This window comes from Carassius auratus, chromosome 31, assembly GCF_003368295.1.
Source record: "Carassius auratus strain Wakin chromosome 31, ASM336829v1, whole genome shotgun sequence".
Classification (NCBI taxonomy): domain Eukaryota; kingdom Metazoa; phylum Chordata; class Actinopteri; order Cypriniformes; family Cyprinidae; genus Carassius; species Carassius auratus.
Window position 1 is genome coordinate 10,209,528 of NC_039273.1, and position 24,966 is coordinate 10,234,493.

Sequence of the window (24,966 nt, forward strand, 5' to 3'; positions counted from 1 at the left end):
TTACTGAACAAAAGTATTTAAAAAAAAAATCACGAACCCAAAATTGTCATATTTGTTTATAGGTTATATATATTTTTTTCCATTTAATATATTTTTTCTATTTTATAGAAGTAATTGTATTTTTGTCAAGTTTTTCTTTTCTTTTCAAGTTTTTTTTTTTTTGCAAAATAAAATTAGCAAGAAGGTGAAAATATTACAACTATGTATAATGTAATATTGTCAGTACTGACGTTTCAGTTATTCAAAAATGGGTCAGACTGCCTTACGGTTTCATTAGTACATTCTCTAACTTCAAACGTTACTCACAAATGCGCCATTCCATTCCTGCAACTCTCAGTTAGAGCAAAACGGTATTGAATATCATCACGATCAAACCAAATGCTGCACTGTAATGTTCAAGCCCCATTGTGGTGAGGCAATACACAGTAACGAGCAATTCTGCCAACCTTGTGTTTTGAAGCTCCTCCGTTTGCAACCGGGGGGATTACGACTGTCACCCTATATGTAGGAGACGAATGAGCCCTCTTTGAATATCGCAGCTGGCGAGATATACCAATGAGACAGCCTGCTGCTACACGTAGAGCTTTTCATAGATCTGACAGAACGTTGCTGCAGAAACGTACTGTTAGCTCGACGCTAATGCAGAATGATCTGTAGAGAAAACAGTGCTGGTGATAGCTTAAAGCACTAAAGTTCAAATAAAGGTAAAAGCAACATAGCTGTCAAACAGAAGCGCCAAATATGCTTCCTGCTTGACATGCCGGTACATCATTACTGCATTTTAATTCTTCAAGGGTAAAAAAATAAAAATAAAAATAATAATAATAAAGAAACACATCTGCCAATCTTCACTCCAGCATTGTGTTTTTCTTCACTCTCCATTATCTCCACTTAGATATTTCATAGAGAAATGTAGATTTAATTTTGAATATGCAAATTATAATTTGGATTAGTGGGGCTTTTCATGTCCTTTTTTTATTTCAACACTTTGATAGTCATTGTGAATAGCTAGACTGATCGCTAGATTAGCCTCAGAGTGAGGGAGCACAGAAGACAGAAAGAGTGAATTAAGGGCTAGGCGTCCTCTTCTGCCAAAAGCGTACCACAGTAGTAGGGATAATTACTTGGTGCTTCTTTCCAACAACATGAGGAGATCCTCATATATCACGACTGATAATTGTGCCCGTTTAGCCCTCATGCGGTATGACGCCAGTTGGCGCCAGCCAAGTTGTCTTTGTGTGTGATTATGATGATGGAGGCATCTCTTAAAATCTGCAGCTGCATCTATCAGAGGTGTTTCACAGCATTTCTCTCTGCATCCTTCCGCTTGCCCTCGCTCTGTTCTTTTATTCAATCTTTTCTCCTGAACCTCTTTCCCTGTGGGTCCGCATCAGCCATCTTCCTGTCCTACATACTCCCAGCACTAACTTCAATTAATATGAATGAGCTACAACCCAAAAGAAACACACTGCTCTCTCATACACAGCTGGGTTCAGTCTGTTCCATGAATCCTGTGGTAAATAATGACTATGGGAAAGCTGGGATGTTAGCAGCTGCATAGCAGCACCCTGGTTACCATCTACAACTATCTAGAATTATGATGGTGCTTTTTATATTATGAACAAAAAATAAATAATAAATGATGCTCTTGTTGTTAAGTTTATGAACTTTCTGTTCCCTTATTTGGTCACCTTCCTCCTTGTTTTGGTTAATTGATTATTCCCCACCTGTCTCCAGTTCCCTCATTACCTTCAGTGTGCTTAAATACCCTGTCTGTTTAGTTCTCCCTCGTCCGTGATTGTATTAACACTTCTGAATGTGCATCTGTATGTGAATGTCTAGGTTAATGCTGTTATAGTGTAGTGAATGTAATATAGTATTTTGTCTGTAATCTCCTTCGTTTTCTAGTAAGCTCCTTATTTTGATCACCATTTCAATTTGTAACACTTGTGGATCTCTTAATGATCCATAATCAATTATTTGTAACCCTAAACGTATATTAAAATCATGTTTTACATTTTTTATTTTGTGCAGTTTCCAATAGTCCATCATCCTCTGTTCCAGCTCAACTGTTTTCAATCACTCATTATAATGATGTTTGCTCTGCCAATGGCGCCAAATTCTCCTCATGTTTATTGTTCTGTGTTACAATGACCCAGTTAATTAATATTCTCCTGTTACATATAACTCTTTGATTTGCCTTTCCCTCCCTTTCTCTTGTTCACCCCCGTCAGTTTAATTTACTTGTTCATTGCAAGCAATTAGTCTTGACAGGAATAGTACTATGCCCCATTTGCTCCATGAAATGATAAAACAGCCCAAGACCTGCTTCATGAAATCACTAGACTACACCAACTTTTGACCTTTATTTGTTTAAATATATTTGCAGGTAGCTTGGCGATGTCGGAGTGTTCATAATAGGACACTACTGTAGGTTTACTAGTGTGCATGAATATTGGCTTTATATTGTATGTATTTATTCAGCAAGGATTGCAATAAGTTTATATAAATTTATAATGTTACAAAAGGTTTCTGTTTCAAATAAAATGCTTTCCTTTTGATCCTTCAATACATCAGAGAATCTTGAAAACATGTATGAAAAATATAAGGTAACAATATTCAAAACATATTTCAATATTTATGATAATAATGAGAATTGGTTCTTGAGCACCAAATCGGCACATGAGAAAGATTTCTGATGGATAAAGACAGAAGTAATGGCTGCTGAAAATTTTGCTTCGCTATCACAGGAATGTGTGTGTGTGTGTGTGTGTGTATTATATTTGAATATAGAAAAATATTTAATGTTGTTTTAAATTGTCATAATATTTCACAATATTACAGTTTTTTAATTGTATTTATGATTAAACGCAGTATTGGCATATTAGGTTACAATAGCAAAAACATATTTTTGAATGAAAGAAAGAAAAAATATATGTAGGTCTGTAATAAAAAAATATTTAAAAAGTAATTTTCACACTGACAAGAGTCCTCCAAAAAAAATTGCTGGTGCAAATTTTGCATTGCTTTGCTTTTGAAGATGTATTATTTCGATAGTTGGCAATGGAGAAATTTTGCACTCCACATTTACGTTTTCTAATGTGCAGATGCAAAGCTGTTGTTTATATTTGCTGAGCTTTTAGTAGCATGTTTCCTCTCTGCAGCACTTCTGTAGCTCCATAACTCTGTCATTACCCCAGAAACTCGGACCGGGAGCAAGGCCTCCCCTGGGTCCACTGTAGTTTATTAATCCTGTGTAATGAAAAAAGCCAAGACTGTATCCAGGGATGGCAGTGTGCTTATATCTGTCACTCTCACACTATGTCCTAACCAGGTATGACTGGGTAAAGCTACAAGCGATAAAAGCTATCTCTTCCTTGTTAATTTGAACAAGCCAACAGCAGTAGGGCATTTTGTTATTCATGTAGTCTATATTTATGCCTTATTCTACTCCCGCAACTGGCCTGCTCCACACAGTAGTGCATTAAACATGAAATATCTCCTAATTTGTTGAAGTTGCAGCAGTTTACAGTAGAGATGTCATATATCCTGTTTGCTTTAGAAATGGGCATCATTGTTATCCATCAAGTTTATCCATCTGCATCTTTAATTTTGAATTCCGGGAGATGTTGTTGTCGCGTTCTTCAATGTTCCACCTGGAAGCAAAGATGACGTGTCGCCAAACCCCCTTACGAAAGAAGAAAGCCATCGTATTTACAAATATGATGACGAACCACCACTTATCAATATCAACTAAATGCTGGATTTTCAAAAGTATGAGAAATATTTAAAGTTTTGCTGCATAGAATCTTTGAATTATGCCTGCGAGTTTAACACACTGGTCTGTTGTGGCGACATTTCCACGCCTTGAAACGTGACACTGAATGAAACAAACTGTGATTGGTTGTTTGACATGTCAGTCAAACAGCCTCATGGGCGGGCCTTGTCCAATGAAAGCTGCCATGAATTCCAGACCTTCAGCCATCAGTCTGCAAGAATAGTTTGAACCTCACGTGGCTGCATTTTTTTTTGCTAAGGCAAACATCCCTGTTATTACTACTGTACTATATATCTATTTCATATTACTAAGCTTCAGCACATAACTCATCCCTTGCTGTTTTTCTTTTTCCAGGGTTTATTTGTTTCCTGTGTCTTATTTTTTTTTTGTGTCTGTACAATCTCCAGCTATTTTTCAAAATGTTCATTGTAAAGGAAACCGTTATTTATACCCTTCCGTTCAAAATCTATTTTTAAAGTGAATATATTTAAGTTTATACTTAAATATAAACTTATAAGCAGCGTGATATTTCTCTTTTTACTGTATTTCTAATCAAATAAATGCAGACTAAGTGAGCATAAGAGACATATTAATATATATATAAACAACCCCAAACTTTTGAACGATAGTTTAAACAATTAAACACATATACATAAAAAAGTGTGTATATTACATTTACAAATTTAAAACATTTGATAATAAATTAATATATGCATTTAGTGTCTCCACGGAGGGCGATGTTGTTCTTGGATGGTCTTTAGAGTCATAAGGACCCATTTGCAATTTGCATAGCAGCTCTGGTTTGTTTCAGTTCTCTAGCTCTGCTGTTGGTTTTTTTTGTTGAGAACTGTGCTCATGCTGGGTCAGGTTGGAGCCTGACTCTGCCTGTAATGAATCATAATGATGCTAAATGTATGTTCCGTGTTTGTTTTGTCTTAATGTATGGCTGCTTAGCTTCAAGAGCTCTGAGGCTTTTGTAATTAGCTCTGCTAGCTTGAAAATAAGCTGGAGGGCATGACACCAGAAGTCAGTACTAATCGGGTAGAGATTTAGAGCTGTCAGTCAAACATAAAACTGTTGCTCAGGATAACCCAGTCCCATCAGATTCAACTCTACCCAAGGTCACAATGAAATTGCACAGCATCTTGAGGTGACATATCGTACCGCTTAACCCCATCAAACCTGAAATATGGCATCTCCGGTATGCTCTTATAACAGTGTAAACACAGAGTTGCTTATCTTGCTGCAGCGCCTGATGGCTTTAACTGTCTCCAGGAGTCCATTTGAGCAGCACGATACTGCTTTCGGCCCATCTCCCTCATTACATTTCCCTGTACTACGGCTTCCTGTCATGCTGGACGAACTTAAGAAATGTTAATGGCCTCCACTGGGAAGATTGCTTTTGTGGGAGAGCAGGGGGCCTTCTCCAAACTGTCACTCTGGCTAATTTCATTGCCTAGCTTTTTAGCCCATTGCAATGACAGAGCCTTGGCCAAGATGCTGTATGCAGGGCCTAAAATGAACACTTGCCAAGCGCCAAATGCAAGTAAAAATCAGCGTTTATGAGTTCATGTAATGTGTCTGTCACCAGTTGCCGGGAACAACTCTTACGAATTATAACGATGAAGTAAAAACAACAGCCAGTTTTTGAAGCGATTATCTGTTTCTGATGTAAGTGGATAACATATTTTCGAAGACAAGATCGTGAATAGTTGTTCGGTCATAAGCGACAACAGCGAATCAAATTATAGGAAACAAACGGACCGAAAAGGTTAGAACAGTGATGGCCAGCTTGTGCCCAGAGACGGTTCTAATAACTTTTAGCTGAGACGATATTGCTACTTCATTTTTCCTTCTTTATACTTCATAACCCGAGAATGCGGCGACACATGCTTGGGGTTACGCTGCATAAACACTGCAGTGAAGTATATTTTGTAAGGTTGCGCGCTAAGCGATTACACAGACGTTGAGCTGCTTCAGACAGCTTCAATGCACGAAAACACACACAATTGTCAAAATGCGTGGTTTTGGTGAGTTACCTTGTAAACGTAGTCTTAAATAAGTTATAAAGTCTTAAATGACCGTAAAGGAGAAAATCGGATATGTTCATCCGCATTATATGCATCAGGTTTTAAAGAACTCTTGTCACTGATGTGAAACAAAGATTAAAATGTATAGTTTATGCATATATATATATATAATATAGTTTATGTGAAGATTGTTTTAAATAGCCTAAATGAAAAGTTGTTATATTTCAGAGCCTATTAAATGTTGCAAATAATGTCTTTCTATTATACACAAATCCACCGCAAACTCTATGGGCGCCGCCATCTTGCCTGCCGCCAATACTGCGTGCCTGCGAAGTGTGACAGTGTGACACTTGCCGATGCCCTCTAATGACATTTCTATGAAAGCAGATCCTGCTCATTAAAGAAAATGTCTGGTGAAAGGGAACATTGGGTAGATGATGTCAGGCAGTGGCCAAAACCTACTGATAAAGGTAATTTATTGAAAACATAATGTAAAAATATGTAATGTAATGTAATTAACGAGTGTATTAATTGATGACAACAATAAAACCGAATGTTGCCATTACTAGCTGTGTTGCTAATTCATTCACAAGCTTCACAAGTTTCTATTAGGGCCATCCTTAAAAATATTCTTGTTTGCCATAACCTGACTGACCCTGTCAATTTAGGACCGACCGAATTAATTATTTTTCTCCCCTTTTAGTCCAACCGACTTGCCGATTGTAATTGCCTTAAGATCCACAGATTTTTTTTTTACTCTTCAAACAATTAATAAAAATGCAATAAAATGTGAGACACATGCAATTGACGCTTTTCACATGCTCTCACTCCACACATCCATTTTCTCATGCACAGAAAAATCGCGATGCAAAGAGGACACGGAGACCGGCAGACTAGACAAAGCAGGTGCAACATAGGTTCGTGAATTTCACAAACGGTTTATTCCAGGCCTGTAGATTTGTGCTGTTGTTAAAACCACACAACACACTCTTCCCAGCATCACTGGACAGCATAGGTATTAAAAAAAACTAAATAAAAATAACTTTTCATACAGCTAGCATCTGCTACAGCCACCTACAGGACCAACACACTACTTCTGCTACTTCATTAGCAGCAAGGCATGCACTAATGGCGGCACTGCTTTACTTCCGTGCTTTGCCGGATTTGTGTATAGCCTACTGTAATGTTGAATGGCTATAATTGATGGGGAAAATTGAGGGAAAATGCACCAGCAGGACAAATTAAAGACATTGTAAATGTGTTTAGTTATTGTAGTAGTGATAATTGCAATAAGAGTTTCATGGCCGGTTAAAAAAAAAGTTAATTTAAGGCTCTGACTTTGTGTGTCGCTTTGTGCAACTGCTCCCTGGTCTCCCTCAGATTCTACTCTCAGTATGACTTAATGTAATCAGCATGCCAGAACAGAGATCAGTTGCTTCAGATTACTTTTTTTTTCAATATGAAATACTAAGACTGAAGCACATAGTCTACTTTTTACCAGAGATTAGAGTGACATGTAGAAGATATAGTTTTTGTACCAAAAATAAAGGAAATGAAATGAAATAGTTGTTTGAATTTATTTTATCTTAAATAGGACATACGAATACGACATCTGTAGCCAAATTCCTTGACACGTCTGTATGCCTTTACCCCAGCCTCAGTCCATTCCTTGTGAAGTTCACTCAAATTCTTGAATTGATTTTGCTTGACAATCCTCATAAGACTGCGGTTCTCTCGGTTGGTTGTGCATCTTTTTCTTCCACACTTTTTCCTTCCACTCAACTTTCTGTTAACATGCTTGGATACAGCACTCTGTGAACATCCAGCTTCTTTGGCAATGAATGTTTGTGACTTACCCTCCTTGTGAAGGGTGTCAAGGATTGTCTTCTGGGCAACTGTCAGATCAGCAGTCTTCCCCATGATTGTGTAGCCTAGTGAACCAATCTGAGAGACAATTTTTAAGGCTCGGGGAAACATTTGCAGGTGTTTTGAGTTGATTAGCTGATTGGCATGTCATCATATTCTAATTTTTTGAGATAGTGAATTGGTGGGTATTTGTTAAATGTGAGCCAAAGTCATCACAATAAAAAAAAAACCCAAGACTTAAACTACTTCCATCTGTGTGCATTGAATTTATATAATACACAAGTTTCACATTTTAGTTAAATTACTGGAATAAATGAACTTTTCCATGACATTCTAATTTATTGAGATGCAACTGTATTTAATTGATATAACAAAAATGCATAGCAATCTTATTATAGAATGATTCAAAATAACTGAAAATTATATTATCAGAGATAGACAAGTAAAAAGTGCCTGGCGTAGAGCTACTGAAATAAGAATAAGGCATCTGATGGCTCTAAGGACAGCTTCAGTTATTAAATCAGAGTGATCTAGTTGTGTTGCACGATCACTGTGCACTGCTTGCTAGTGTAGAGACAAAAAAACTTAGGCTGTGCTCTGAAGCCCCCGAAGTAGTGTCCCAAATGTATTTTCTACAGTGGGTTATTTTTTAAACATCCCCAGTCTGGGCTTGCCTTATTTTTTTCTGTTTTCATTGCAGAGCTGTAGATATTCATGAACATTTCTATGGCTTGCTCTCCTTCCTGTCACTCATAACACAGCTGGGTTTAGTTCCCCTGATCACTATCACACATACGTACCATCCAGATTTCAGGCAGTGCTGCTTTGCTTCACAACTAATCAGATTCGGAAAAAAGTGTAGATACTCACTTCATTTTGCACACACAAGCTACCAAGATTTAGTCCATCTACAGCGCTTGAAGGCTGATGCATCCATACTTGAGTTCAAGTCAGAGCAGTGGGAATGCACTGATGAGCACTTCAGCCTTGTTATGGAGAGAGAGAGAGAGAGGGGAAAGAGCTACAGAGGTCAAGAGAGAGGCAGAGATGCAGAAGGGGTCTCAAGTTGACATAAAAAGCAGGAAAAGCTGGTATATATGAAGCCTCCAGGCATATCAGGATGCTATCGGACGGTGGAGTTACTAATTAAAAAGTAGGCTCATATTTTGCCAAGGCTGCACTTTGAGATGTTGCTGCAGATGGGTCAGGAGGACGTGAAGGTTTCCTGGCTCAGTCTTCAACCGATATGGGGAGACTGATGTCTCAAAGACATGCTCTTAATACAGCTGGAGCTCACTCTCTCACTCTTTATCCTCTCATAATTTCACCTGCTGTTTCCGTTCTGCTCAGTTCACTGTTGAATTTGTTCTTTTGTCTGATAATGTTCTTTCTCCACTTTTGTCCAGCATCCCTGCAGTAATAAGAGCTTTGTGGGAGGCTAGAGTTTTTTAGTGCCCTTGAAATGAGTTATACTTTCAGCGACCGATGGGACTGAATTCTCATTCTCTAAAAAAAAAAAGTCTTTAACAGTCCATCGACAACCACAAGTAAAAGAAGAGTTCTCACATTTAAGATGATAACGTGTATATGAACAATATGTATGTTTCATATAAAAATTGGCCTTGTTTTGAATAACGACAAAAAATATAAAAGTCCATAAAAATACTACCTAGTCTATTGTTAATACGGAATAATTTTCTTTTTTCTTTTTTTTTGAGTTATAGATTGCGTTGTTTTAGGGTTGAAGGAAATGGTTAACATTCATTTTAGTCTGGGATTAGGTTTAAGCCTGGTTTGTGAAACCGAGGGATAGTGTTTTCATTTAAATGTTTGTGCATTGGATATTTACACTAGAGAGGAGAGTGACTATGGATGACAGATGGAATGGCCTTATTCTGTCTGTCCTCTGTCCCTCTGGACCTGATATCAGTTTTCTTTTCTTAGTCCAACTATCAGTAGGCATGCATTGCTCCAAGGTAAATGTAGCTGTTTGCAATATTGAATCACTTTTGCCATCTAGTGGTGTTTTTTTTTTTTTTTGCCTTCTGTGTGTGTGTGAAGCTTTATACAGTCCTCTGATTCAATTGTATCATTAGTTGAATCGTGTATTGACCATAACAATGCATAATAACGAAAGGCATGTTAAAGAGTTCACTCAAATTAAACTATGTAAATATGTCTCATGCAATGTGACCTGAGTTGAATTGTGGTTGTTGAATTGTGCCACCTGGTGGATGGTTTACCGTCTGCATCAAATTAAGTTTCTCCATGAAATTTTATGCACAAGTTTACAAGCTATTTATTTGTAATAATTTTGATAGTCGTCTTAGAATTTGATGTACATTTAATCTTTTATTCTTCTCTTTCTTCATTTCAGAAGGAGCTGAGTCTTCCCAGAAGAGGCAGTTTGTAAGTGAACCATTTCTTCTTCTTTTAGAGAATAGAGAAATCTATGGTCTATGGTGAATAATATGACTTTAGGAAATTGTATTATAAACGTTGTGAAAAGGAAGCTTAGCCTATTCAGCAAAGTTCTAGTCATGTATTTTAATTCTGCTTTAGCATGAACTGTGTGTGTGTTATAATACTTAAAAACGCACAGTGGGAAAAGCACAGATCAGCAGTTGATTATTAAGTAAATATTATCAAGTATGTATTGTTCAACACAACATTTCTTTTGAAATTGTGAGATTGTGATCTAGAGCAAATTCAACTGTCCTTTATAGAAAACCAAATCTATATTTGTGTGTGGGTGTGTGTGTATTTATATATAAAACAATTTTCATATATATTTTCATATATATTTTCTGTAAAGTTGCTGTTTCAGTTGTTTCTATCAGACTTCTATTAATGCCTTCCAACATCTGGATATTCCCTGATAAGACAGCATGTTTAATATTTCACACACCGCTGTATCAGTTCAGTTAGCATTCCTACCAGATCACATTGTCAACACTGTTCACTGCACATGGACAGGGTCACGGGGGTCATAGGTGACTGGTAGGGCAGTGACAGGCAGATTACTGCAGGCCTTTTCCGACAGCTGAGCATTTGTTTCTGTTCTGACACACCTATCTATATCTTCCTTTCTATTTATTTTTAACCCAGTGCCAGTTAAGAATGTGCTCTTTACAGCCAATCATAAGTAAGCGCAACATCAGCATCATGCGATTAGTGGATGGCAGACAATATTTTGGTGTTATATTTTTGGTGTAGTATTGAGTGCTGCAAAGGCAGTGTGGGAGCAGACTGTTGTTGTGTTACTTCTTATACACTTGTTTTTTTTTTTGTCATTGTATATCTCAGTGACTTGCTGAATGCAGGCTATTGTGAGGGTTCATTGTGTTTGTTCTACCCGCCGCAGGATTACAGGGTTTCATCAAATTAAACCATCTATTCAGCCATACTGCCTGTTGGAGAAATCTCATTTTACCTAGGTTTTTGGTACTTTGTGACTCACCCTCTCATATCTATTTTTCCATCTCACGTTTTCACTTGGTGTGGGAACCCTATAAAGGGGAAATTAAATGATTTATTCTAGTGCTGCAGAGTTAATCTAATTTCTAATCGTGATTACGATCACAGATACCACAATTACGTAATCGTTCAAAGCGGGAATTAATTGTTTAAAGTCCACTTATGTGCTTAAGATGTGTTTTTTTTTTCTTTTTTTACAGCTTATGGGTCGTTTCATTGTTTTACGTTTTTAAGTATAACATTTATAATACCATGCATTTTTTTAAAGAAGAAACCAATCCAGATGGTTGACATTTGAACCTTAAGGTTATAGAAAAGCAATCCAGTTGCTTCAAACAGTGGTATGAACATGATACAGTATAATTGTAATTAATAATCACAATTACAATTTCAAGGTAATAATTGACAATTATGATTTTTGTCATGATCTTGCAGCCCTGATTTATGCTGTAATTATTTTTACATCGACCTCTTAATGTTGGTCAAAACTTATGACTGACTTTTTTCTCTGTAACACAAAATGAGATGTTTAACAGAATGTTCACACTGTGTTTGTTCACGTAATTAAAGGAACTTCATGAAAACATTGTCAAGCTCAAAAAAGGATGAAAGCGCACCATGAGGTTATGTTTTGTCATCTAATACCTAGTAGGCCTAATCTATCAAACATTAGTAATTTTTTTATATAAATAACAATTATTATTATTATTATTATTATTATTATTATTATTATTATTATTATTAACATAATTGTAAAAAATCAATACTGTTAAATGTAATATTAAATTATCTCAAAAAATGGAATCTCAAATTGTATATACATTTTTTATACTGTATATTATAATGTTGTGATGGAGCAAAATTAGTGCTAAAATAAATTGTTGGAGTTAATCATGATAGTTTTTTTTTTTTTTTTTTCTTTTTTTTTTTTTAATTGAAACATCTTTTTATACATATATGCAGAGAACTGTAGATCTTGTTTCAATGTAATTGTGTTAGACTGTCTTGCAGCAGTGTGTGTCAATGTTAAATGCTCTTTGATCCTGCCTATTGTCTCTTAGGGGCTGCATTTAGCCAAAAGCATTGGCCTGGGAACAGTGGATAAGACACTGATATTCTGTTGGTTCCCAGAACTGTGTGTATGGTGTGTGAAGTACGGGCAACAGCTGCGCCTCCCTCAGGGTCTTGTGATATCATGAGAATGCCCTCTCCCTCACTGCTCCGTGTGTTTGTGTGTCTCTGACTATCTCGCCAGCATATACACACCTTACTAGTCGAGTTCAGAGGAGAGTGAACCTTCACGCTCTTTAGTTTCTCATTTCGTGGTCACAGCCCTCAGAAGACAGAACACTCCTGGACAGAACATTTAGAGGATTGTCATTTAACAACAAATACTGTCATGACCTCAGTTTACACAGAAGTGGATATTTGCTCTGGCCATGGACAAGCTGAGACTTGAATGGACAAGAATAGTGATCTAACAGTTGATGGTTCTGATGAAGATAAAGGAATATGGCTGGAATTGCTGAAACTTTTATAATCAGAGTTGATAGTTTGGTAGCAGACTTTTACAGTATGCGATGTAACTGTGATAAACCTGTCACTGGAGACTCTTTCTAGTTTCACTTCTGAGTAAAAGACATTTTGTTGCATATCCAGCTGTAATACTCATGACCATGAAGAAAAGAAAGGAAAGATTTGGAGCCCCCAACCTGCACTTACAGTAAGAGTTGATTTAGATCATGAGAAAGGGCTGCACGATTTGAGAAAAAAAAAACAAATTGTGATTTTTCTGATAATAAAAAGAAGGAAACAAACAAACAAAAAAAACCCTCAAGGTTTGCTAAGCTTGTTTGTAGGGCTGCACAATTTGGCAAACAAAATTTCTGATTATATTTATATATGAACATAATTTTTTTTTATTGTTGTTGGTTATTATTATTGTTATTAATAACTTTAAAAATTAGTAAAAAAATAAATATAATATGAACTCATTAAAAATATTTTTTATTTTACAGTGCTTGTGTAAAATTACAGTACTACTATTTGTCTTAATTTCTCTATTTTCATACGTTAAACTATCAAATTGTACATTTTGGCAAAACGCTGCAGAGAGCTTTTCTTTTGTTGACAGTAGCTGGTTTATAAGCACTTCTCTTTACATGTATGGAGATCATTTTATAAGCGACCCAAAATCAGAGCAGATTAATTCATATTTAGCATAATTTACTGCAGCCCAAGCCACTCTGAGACACTGCTTCTCACATGTCAAATAATACAGTGGCTTGCATCACTTTAAAACACACAGCGCATATATTTAATTAAATCACAGCATCTGCTATTTGATATGAACACTAAGCCATATTGCAGTTTTGGTTTTATTTTGATTTATCATGCAGTCCTGGTATAAGCCAGTGTTTTGCATGTGTTTGTTTAAAGAACCTTACCTTTTTTTCTTATTCTCAAACTTTTACTTGAGACCAGCTATCTGTGGCTCATTTTTAAAATACATGAACTTTATCCATTGAGGTTTCTAAACATGACCACAGCATTAGCTTTACACAAACAGACCGCAGACTCTGACCTCCTTGACAGTTAAGCACCAGGTTTCCTTTTTATACCTCTCTCGGTCTGTCTGGAAACCCAAAACCTGTTTTCCCCTGCTGTGAGTGGTGGCTGAATTTCTAGCTCTCGTCTGGTTGATTGACAGCCACAGTGTGTATCTCAGTTTCAAGCACAACCCATCAGAATGCCAGAAGGACTCAGGCAAAGGGAAGTCTTTACTCAGCAGAGTATGTGTTTGTTTATGCATGATTCAGTCATGTCAAATAACAGCTTTTGCCAGGTCAGCTTCTCTTTCCCCCTCCTCTCCACATTGAGAGCACATCTGTGCCTTGGCAGGCTGAAGCAGTTCATGCTGCCTGAAAACCAAGTTTTAGTCTAGCATGGGTGTACAATTTCAATTCCAGACTGAGTTTCCCCTTTCACACGAAGATGTGAAACAAAACAATGCATCTGTATGGATTCCTTAAAAAAAAAATATTTATGTATGCTTTACATATGGTGCAGACTTGTCATATAATAAAAGTAAACTATATAACAAGATTCAAAACTGCTATTGATTAAAAAAAAATACTTATCAGCAAGCAGAGCAAAAAGAAGCGATGTGATCTAAAGAAAAAAATAATTGCTAACAAATTGGAATGCTTATTTTAATGCTGTATTATTAGCTACATTATTGTTTTGCATTTTTATATATTCCTAAATCACACTATTTTACTATAACCGCTTCATTCTAGGAGACTGTTTGCCAACTTCACTCAGATATTCAGCAGTTGCTTAGGCTTGCAAAGGAAACAGATTTGTTGTGAAAAATCTTTTGGTTATTTGCATTGTGTCGTAGTGTCACTCTTGGTGTTAATATGCCTGAATAGCAAATACAAATAGCCAGTTATGTCAGAACTGTGGTTGTGTAAAGGTTGTAGGCCTATTAAAATAAATGGTTGTATAAAGATCTGTTGTGCTCTGGGGGACCAAGGTTCAAATCAGGCCCAAGTCATATCCCGGTCCCATTCCCATTCTTTTTCCCTGTTATTGTGAAGAATCTCTGTTGTGCTATGTCTTGACGTTTAAAAGGAAGATTACATCCTGTGTGTTGAGTGTTTTTGCTGCCCCAGACTAAAAGCTACTAGTGAAGTGATGGAAAACAGGATCCGGTCCCCCAACTATATATGTCCCATTTTGTAGATGTCTCCAGTTTCTCTCTGCTTGAGACTTTTGCCTGAAGAACTGTCCTCCTGTCCTAGTGCACCAGTTTTAGCTTGAGTGTGCGTGTGCTGAACGCTGAAACAGCCTGTCAGCAGCATCTCTCAGGAATACCACGGCAACTGACTGTCATACAACTCAAAAAGGGATCATTTTACCGCGTTTACTTGGAGTCTGTTGACATGTGTTACTGGAACTGAGAGGTAGGAAGAGTTCAGTTTACACTATGTTTGAAGTGTGGACATACACTGGGACAGAATCTTTGACGGTGTGAGATTAAGCCTTTGCCTTGGTCATGTTTATGAACTGCTTTAGATCGTCCTATCTTTCCATGCCCTTCACAAGGACAAACTCTTAAAGCCTTTTTTTAAACCACTCACATTACTCCTTGCTTTCCTCTCTTGCCATATTCACTTAAAAGAATCTGGCCAACCGCTCAGTACCGTTGTCATGGCAACAGCAGGCTTCTGCAGCACCTCCTTTCCCCTACCACCTCCCCCTCTGGTCTCCTCTTCCCATCCCCTGGCAGACCCGAGGGGCCTGCGTCCGCCCCTGTCCTTGCCCCCAGCACCAACCCCTTCTTCTGGAGGTAAGGTTATGTTGTGAGAGTGCTTTTGCTCCTGATCCAACCTCCTTTTCAACAGCATGCTGGAAACCTGGCATTGTGTGGTTCCTTTTTCATCTAATCGGTTTTCCTAATGGAGTGGTGTGGTTTAGTGGCTAAATGCTCAGGGCGGGTTAATGGAAGGCGGCATGTACCTGCATTGTACCTCCAGCACTGTGCCCTTGAGCAATGAATTTAACCCCAGGTTACTCAAGGGGATTGTTTATGTTATCAATGTACTATGGCACTTTTGATTAAAGCACAAAAAAAAGAGTTTTTCTGTATTGACTTAATTAATAACTATAAGCTGATTATTCTCCTAGGGCCATTTTGCTACTATATGTTATGGTTGGATGGATGGATATTTGCTTGTTAAATGGTTTGAGGTTTTGGGTGTTTTTGGCTGTTTTTTCATTTACAGTGCAGAACAATTAGGTTATATTGACAATATGCAACATTGCATTTTGATTTCATTGACCGTTTAATTTGGCCATTAATAATTTTATTAGAAACTGAAAAAAAGCACAAATGCCAGTGCATGTCAAAAACACCCTCTGAGCCAGTAAGGTTAAGTTTCCTTTTGTTAATTGAAGTCAGTGGAAAACATAACTTGCTGATTTGTCTAGTCCATATTTTGTAATGTTTTGAATCTAATAGGTTACCGTAGTAATAAAATTGCAACGTTACAAGAAAAAAAATTCATATTATTTTAAGATTCATCTCATATTGTTGCTTTTATAGAAATAAAGTATGATTTAACTAATTAATCGGATGAAGTTGCTGCCTCAGCGGCTTATAACTTAGGACTTATATTAAAAGTATTGTTTAACTTGACACTAAAGCATGGGTAGGTTTCACCAAGGCTGCATCTATTTATAAAAAATACAGTCAAAATAGTAATATTATGAAATATATTTGAAACAGAAATTAACTTTGTAAAAACCGTTACAATCCTTGCTCATTAAAAATATGAATTCCTTTATTGACCCCATATTTTTGAATGCTAATGTATATTTTAGCCTTATTGAGCAGATCATGTTCAGCAAATATACTTTCCAATAAGCTTTGATATGGTTTGCTAAATCCCTGCTCATTAACACGAGTGTGTGTACCTGTGTGTGTGTGTGTCTAATGCCTGTAGAGCAGAATGAGAGTAATTCTACACTAACGAGCAGCTCTAGAATGTTAGAACACCATGTTCTGTCCTAATTGACTGTGTGTGTGTGTGTGTGTGTGTGTGTGTGTGTGTGTGTGTGTGTGTGTGTGTGTGTTAACCTTGATCCCTCACTGATCTCTTGTTTGATGACACAAATTGCTGAGAAACAGTCCTTTTGGTTGTCTTTAACTTGTGGGTTAATAACACAATGTGTACATGCTTTTCACATTGCAAGGTCATATTTTAGGTTATTTAGAGGCCACAGTGATCATCAACATCAGTGGAAACTCTGACCTTTCATTCACATTCAGTAAAGCTTGAGGAAATCATTACAGTCTTCTTTAAATTTTTGTTTATTCATGCACAAATATTTTCTTGCCTTCCTTTTCCCTGTCCATCTTCTATTGATTATGATTACAATAATAGAAAATGTTCAAAATGATTTTCCTTTCCTTTGAAGCCTCATTTCCCATGTGTATGGACATCATTTCCCATTTATAAAATATTATTGTATGAGTGGAAAGACTGTGTTTTGCAGTTCCCCACAGGTTTAGACCTCCAGAGAAACTGCAGGAAACCAAGTTTTCAAACCTTTCAGAGCTCAACTCAACAGGGCATCAGAGAGGCAGGGAACTGTTCCAAAGACTGCTTCTTATTTCCTTTCTCCATCGCTGGGTCTTTCCTCACACTACACATACACACACTCAGTTTTCTTTTTTCCCCATTTTGTGAATGAAAGCTCCTTTTTGTATTTAGACTTTCTGTTTCTCTGTTGTGTTATTCTTCTGACCTACTGTACCCTATATCAGAAAATTTAATCAACCCCACCTTACTTATGATGGGATATCTGGATTATATCTGGATTGTCATCATTGTCATACTGATCAGCCATATAGCAGATATTGTGTAAGAGATCAATAACTGGTCTGGTCTTTTTTCATAACAATAATTTGTCAGATTGCCTGATTGTGAAAAAATGTGTGTGTGTGTGTGTGTGTGTATGAGTCATGTGATATTGCTGAACTGTTTCATATGTTATAAAAAACAGAACCTTATACAGGACCATTTTTATCCCCATATTTTTAAATGGAAATTAAATGTGTTAAGATAAAAAAAAAAAATTGTGGTTGGAAATTAATGGGTTAAAATACCCACGCTATAATAAGGAATAGGCACATTTGTTATATACTTTTTATGGGGGTTGGGGATATTAAATCAATTTGAGATTAGTTTAATTCATCTATAAGGCAGCTCTGGAAAAACAGTTAAACCATCAGCTCGCCATCAGCTCCGTCTAGCTCTTATCCAATAGTGTCCATGCAGGCAAATGACATTGCCAAATATTAAATGCCCCTAACTAAGGTGTTTTGGTCTGCCTGACATTCCTCGTATGGCTTATGGCATATAGAAACTAGACGCAGCATACCATCTAGCTTCATAATTGTCAATTCAGCAGTCTTTAATGTGGAATAATGGACTGAACAATAGCCTTTTGTTTCACCATTACTGTCACACACCACTCTGCTCAAAAGAACTTCCCCAAAGCACAAGAAAGTTTGGTATACGGCAAGGTCATCAATGTCCCTTGATAAGCCCTTAATAATTATGTTACATTTAAATGCAATTCTTGCCACTGGAATCTCTGCCTCTTTAGTTGTCTCTTTGAATCAAATGAAAAAGAATGACAGACTGAGTGTCTTCTTCATAACTGAAAGAGAAGGGAAAAGGAGCATGTTTGGTGGCTTACATGAAATCATTGACTACGAGAGTTACTTTTGTATACATGGAATGTGTAATCAGTCGCCAATATCCCGATGTAAACGATGTAAACGGCGACGTTTTTAAAAACCGGGATATGAGCATATCCGGGTTTTTGCCGGTGTTTACATGGCCGTGCGCGACCGGGTTATTGCTAATATCCCGGTTTTGAACGGGTTATTGGCTGCATGTAAACGTAGTCATTGATTTGATGATGCTTATTTTAGGAGGGTCTGTACCTGACTTCAATAGTCAGGTTCTCTGAGGTTGTCAGGTGTAGGGTTGCAAAGGGGCAGACACTTTCTGGTAAACTTCCGGAAGCTTTCCATGGGAACTTTGTCTGGGGAATTTTGGAAATATTCCAAGTTGGAAACTTACCTGGATTTTATGGGAATTATTTGGAAATTTGGGGAAATGTATAAAACTGTATCATATACAAACATAAATAGAAACATTTTGTTTGATCAAAAGCTGATTTGCATGCAAACTAATACAAATGTAAAAAATACCATTTGTGGAATTTTTGGGGGGGAATCTGTGATGCTTTTTTCAGGATTTATTGATGAACAAAAACTTAAGAACAGTGTTTATTCAAAGTATAAATCTTTTCTAAACAAATAAGTCTTTACTGTTTCTTTTTATTAATTAAATGCATCTTTGTTGAATAAAAGTATTAATTTCTTTTAAAAAGAAGAGGGTGAAAAATACTGACCCCAAACTTTTGGACGATAGTGTATTCTTGAAAAATGATTTTATTTTAAATGCTGGTCTTTTTTAACTCTTTATTCATCAAAGAATCCTGAAAAAAAGAATCACAGGTAATAATAATAATAATAAAACAAATATTAAGCAGCACAACTGTTTCCAAAATTGATAATAAATCAGCATATCAAAATGATTTCTGAAGAATCATGTTACACTGAAGACTGGAGTAATGATGATCAAAATTCAGCTTTGCATCACAGAAATACATTATTTTAAAGTATATGAAAACAGAGAAGCATTATTTTAAATTATAATACTGGTAATACGGCACAATATTACGGCTTTGTTCTGTATTTTTGATCAAATAAGTGAAGGCTTGATGAGCAAAAGAGATGCAATGTTTAAAAACATTAAAAATAATGTGTCCAAACTTTTGACCAGTATGAGAACAGAAAGTTGGCGAGCAGAAAGAGCATCACAGCTTGAGCTAGCTAGAACATATCTAACCATATAAATTGTCAATGAAATAAACAAACTTGCTTAGATTTTTCATATCATATCTTGATTTACTGGCTAGCTAGGTACTGTATAAACACTTTTTGGTATTTACTAGTTGAACATAAATCTCATAGATCAAATATATTTAGAATATCAAAACAGATTAATTATTTGGGCTCAAATGCAGCAAGTGTGGCTTCAAAGAAAATGGATTCCCCCATAGGGTAATTTTTAGACTTTTGTTTTATTATCATCTTACCTAAATGTTTGTTCAGTCAGTGTATTTGTTTTTTACAATGGTATAATTTACAGTAGGTGACGGTGTAAAGCATATAACACACTGCACAATGAAGTTTTAAACACAATTGACTGGTGAAGTCTGTGTCTACAGAGAGAAGCCTGTACTTTCACTGGAAAATCAAGAAAATCAACAATTTAAACAGTGAATTTCCATTTCATGGTGACTTTAAACTTTTTCTTTCTTTTTTCCTTTTACGCACACACAAACATGCACACATTACAATAAATCTGGTAATTACTTTCTCACTGAACGGTGAGCATTATCTGTCTATCTCAAGAGTTATTGCCATTGGTCTGATTAGATCAATATTTTAACCACATTGTACCTCCACTAACCCCTCCCCCCCATGCTCTGCCTATAATTAGCTATAACCACTTCTCATTAACTGCATTTTTGGACAATTACAGTGCATTGAGCTCAAGGGAGGCAAAAGAGGTGCTGCCTTCCTCTAAACCTTTAATCAGTCCGTGTCACTGTTGGACTTTTGTTTTAGCAAAATTAGTGTTTTATACTTTTATTTTGTAATGTGTAGCTTCATTTCATTTATTTATTTTTAACAGAAGCCAAAAAAATCCCTTGCTTCCTCAGAGAAATCACTGTCAAATATACAGTGTCAGCCCTGTTACCTGCTGTTTTGTTTGTTTGGTGTGTATAGATGTGCGTGGTATTAGGTGGAGGTGTTTTTCTCTCTCTTGCTGTTTGTTCTGTGATGTGTGTCTGAAGCAGCCGAGCCAATGTTGTCGGTTAGCTCAAGGTGACACAGTGCTGCCATGCCTGCCTGCATCTACCCTGCAGCAAAACTGATCAAAGACATGCACACAGACACACATATGATTTCAACCAGCCTTGTTTATCTCTTGATTACTCATTTTTCACTTTTTTTTCCCTTGAGTTGAGTCTGGTGGGCTAATGATGAAATAGTTTGGACAACACAGAAGAATCTCTCTTATGCGTGTATCATTTGACCAAATAATCCTGCATATGTGAGTGTGTGCGCACACTTTTATCTTCTGTCATTCTGTCACTTTCTCCAGTAACGCTGCATTGAATACTGTCAAATCCAGTATTTCTGGTTGACAGATAATTTAACATTAAAACTCACTATTTCTCGCAAAATGTGTAGTTTTGCTAGCAGTCTCTCTGACACTTGCTGTCTAGCTGCAATATGCTTGATTGAATTTAGTTGTCTTCATTTTTATATATGCACTGCTGTGTGTTTGTGTGTGTGTGTGAGAGAGAGAGAGAGAGGGAGAAAGAAAGAGCGAGCGAGAGAGAGAGAGAGAGAGAGAGAGAGAAGAGGGAGGGTTTTAGAGGAGAGAAAAAGCACGTGACAGCTTCTCACGATAACTCTAGTAGTGTGACAGGTTGCCGGCAACAGCTGTAGGAACATCATCTAGTGATTGCTATCAGAGGAAATGCTCATTTAGCCAGCTGTTCTTCCATCTCTGGTGCTTTATCGAACTTAATCTCTGGATGACAGCCATGTTAGTGCACAGATATCATGTCTGATTCCTTCTGGACCGTTCTCTCCAATTTCTCCCTGCCGGAGAGAAGCATGCTTCGTCGATCCAAGAGGTACAGCTATCCAATTTCATCTCTTTGTCTAGCTTTCTTTTCTGTCTTTTCTTGATGGTCAGGTAATCATTTATTGTTTTTTTTTTTGATTTTTTGCGGTCATATGAGCTGTAATTGATGGCATGCTGCAGGCTGTCTTGAGATTTTGCTTATGTTGGTGTGCTCTATGATTTTTTCTCCCTGTTGTTTGTGCTGTATTCATGTGGTCATGCACACTTTAGACCCTCTGCATGCACATCTATGTTCCTTCTTCTATGTTCCTTCCTCTCAGTTAGTGTGCGTAAAAGCAACGGCCGCCTTTCAGCAAGGGGGGCAAATTATGACTCGGCCAGACATGCACACAAACAAGATGAGCAAGGTTAGTCTTAATGACATGATGTTTGAGAGTTGACAGCTCTGCTCTGACCTACCATGCCGAAGTGAACTTGCACGCAGATGTGCTCACATGTGCAAGCTGAGAGATCATTTATTAGAGATCATTTGTGATTCCTTTCCATCCTTCCCTGCTTGTGTTTTTACTTTCTTCCTGTAGCCTGGAGAGACAGATGAGGGGAGGGCACAGTGCTTGCATAGCAACAGAACTAAGGCTGTTGTACAGTGATCTGCTTCTTTCCACTCCACATCTATCTCTGTAGTTACTCTCAAATTCTGATGCTGTCTGAATCATTAAGTGGACATGACATTGGTTCAGTGCACAGTGTGTTGTCCAAGTCGAATTTTGAAATAGCCTTGTGTGAATGATGCATGAAAGTATGAATGAGACTTGAAATTGGGTTTTTGTTTGTTTAAATTGTGTCCCTCTATGGACACCTTGGCAATTGATTCGCCATTAGCTAGTAAATATTTTAGTTTACTCACCAGACGTATTTAATAAACATTTGTAAAATGATACGATAATAATGATACGATTTCAAATAATAAGAACTATATAAAAAAAGAAAGAAAAAATCTGTGCTAAACTTATACTTAGCTTCCAACTAACACAATGGAGAGTAAAATCAGAAAAAAAATTTTTAGCCATTGCCTAATATTGGACATCATTTAGTCACCATAATGAAGATTTAGTCACACATGCGAGTGATTTACTCGCAATGTAGAGGGTTGTGTAGAGGAGAGGCGATCTGTTACTTTTCTAAGCGATCAGAATTTTCACAGTCACATATGCTTGCTGTGTACAGTATCATACTTTATTATACATACTTTTATTCAGAAAGGATTTATTCATTTGTTCAAAAGTGACCAAAGACGTATAATGTTAAAAATTATTTCTATTTCAAATAAATATTAAGCTGCTTTCAACTTTCAACACAGATAATAGGAAAAATTTCTTGAGCACGAAATCTACATATTTAAAAATTATTTTTGAAGGTTTATGACGCTATATTTCTGACATTCCACAAGCATCAGAGAAGCTCTTTTGCTGTTTTTGTTCAGACTAATGTGAAAATTAACCCATGTTTTATGCTGCAAACATAAACTTGGATCGACAAGAAGATAGGCTAATGCATTATAAGAATCAAAACAATTAAGGTGATATATATATATATATATATATATATATATATATATATATATATGAAGATAATTTAAAGTCATTATTGTGTAAAGAATCAGACAGGCTATCATCCGACGTGTGACCCGCAAATTTGGCTGAAACAGGTGAAAAATATCCAACTGTGTCGGATACGGGTGCGGGTCGGGTCGGACACAGGGGAAACACGGGTCTAAACATGGGTTCAAAACAGTCACGTGCCAACGTTAAAATAGGCCTACGTTCCACTTTTTAAAAAATCACAACCTCGCGAACGGCTGCATGAGTCATTAGTTAACAGATATAAAAGATCAGCCAGCTGTTTTTTTTTTTCCCGTTGTTTTTGTTTTCCATTATCATTCAAATATCAGATATTTCATTCCATAGCTAACACATTTGTGAATATGGGCCTAATCTAGGCTATCCAGGTTTTTTTTTTTTTAATTGCTTCTGAAAATCATTTTGTGCAGCTCATTCACATTTGCGCTCTGGCGCAGATCCGCCTCTCGCGATGCTCAGCTGTGAACGATTTAAAAATGGGTGCGTTCGACTTGAAGCACAATCTCAGACAGTGCTATGATTCGCTCTTTTGTTGTTCTGTTTTCTTTCATGATCAAAAATACAACAAATGAAAGCGTTTATCTGCTTTTCCGACTGATGAGAACTATGCATATACATTCATAAATAAGTCAATTTTGTATTTTATTATGAGATATTGTATTGAGTCATGTAATGACTCAAGCACTGATGGACCAAAGAGCGTGTATTTCGACTTTTGCAGTATAAACTTGAAATATAAATTCTCAGAAAATGCATTTAATACCAATATGTTGAAACGTCTGTTTATATACTCCATTAATAAAGTTAATGATAATAAAGAGTCCAGACATTGGAAAAATATCAGTCCAAATGCGTTTTTATTTAATATGAGGGAAATAGACATGCATGCATGCATGACACAAAAAATATTAAACTTTTAGGTAGCAAAATATTTTTTTGTAATTCTGTCAATTACACTAAGGTTATTACATTGCTATATATTTGCTTCTTATTTGTTAAATAAGGGTAATTGATTGATAAAACATAGATCAAAATTAAGATAAAATCGCTCTCACGGTACTTTGATGTCATCGGTCTGTGCAGGGCCACTTCAAAGCCAATGGCAGTGCCAATGTTTAACGTGCCAAATGGTTCACCAAATTCGTTCAAAACATGGATTGAGAAATGAAACGCTGTGGGTTGCTCGGAGATGAACGGTTCTGCTTTGTCTTTATCTTTTGGTTGGCAAAATTGAGCAAACCCAGCAAACTGGCATTGCCTTTTATTTTATTTTTTTTTATTTAAATTTTAATGACCTAACAGAAAGTTTGGAAAATAGATTTTTAATTTTACATTTAGTTTTAGTAATTATTTTTCATTAGTCTTTGCTTTGATTTATTTATTTTCAGTTTTAGTTTTATTGACCATTTAGAACATATTTTATTTTACTTACCAAGGTGGCATTTCAATGTTGTTGTTTTTTTTTTTGACTATTTACACACAAATATTTCCACTTAGACAAGCATTTTGACCAAGAAGTGCACTTGACCACTCATGCAAGCATTCTTCACAGAGTAAAAGCACAAAGTGTTTGACGGGTGTGGGTGTGTGTGGGTGTGTGTGTGAAGCTGTTATAACTCACCAGTCTCCTCTTTCCCCATCTCGGGGTGTTGCTGAACTAGCTGCAGTCTAACACCTCACTTGTCACCTTGCAGGACTCCTCTATAGAATATTCCCAGTGATATCATGTCTTGATGAAGTCTGTGTAACGTTACAAATTGTAAATATAAAGAAAATTTAAAGCTGAGAAGAATGACTGCACACCTTCTCAACAGTAGCTTTTTAAGCCCATGTGATGCTGTCATAGGCACTGCTGGGTATAA

General features: G+C 36.6%; 1 protein-coding gene across 5 annotated transcripts in view; it reads left to right on the forward strand.

Annotated features, from left to right (window-relative positions):
* Positions 1–24,966, forward strand: part of mast2 (microtubule associated serine/threonine kinase 2) — a 126,914-nt gene that overhangs the window by 69,110 nt on the left and 32,838 nt on the right. For 2 of the 5 annotated variants that reach the window (XM_026213529.1, XM_026213532.1), the window contains one exon: positions 10,052–10,083. In XM_026213529.1, the coding sequence (XP_026069314.1) occupies positions 10,052–10,083 (32 nt within the window). Of the gene's footprint in view, positions 1–10,051; positions 10,084–12,171; positions 12,875–15,337; positions 15,506–20,416; positions 21,514–24,966 lie in introns of those variants that run through there. The other 3 variants (XM_026213531.1, XM_026213533.1, XM_026213530.1) reach the window with 2 other exon arrangements.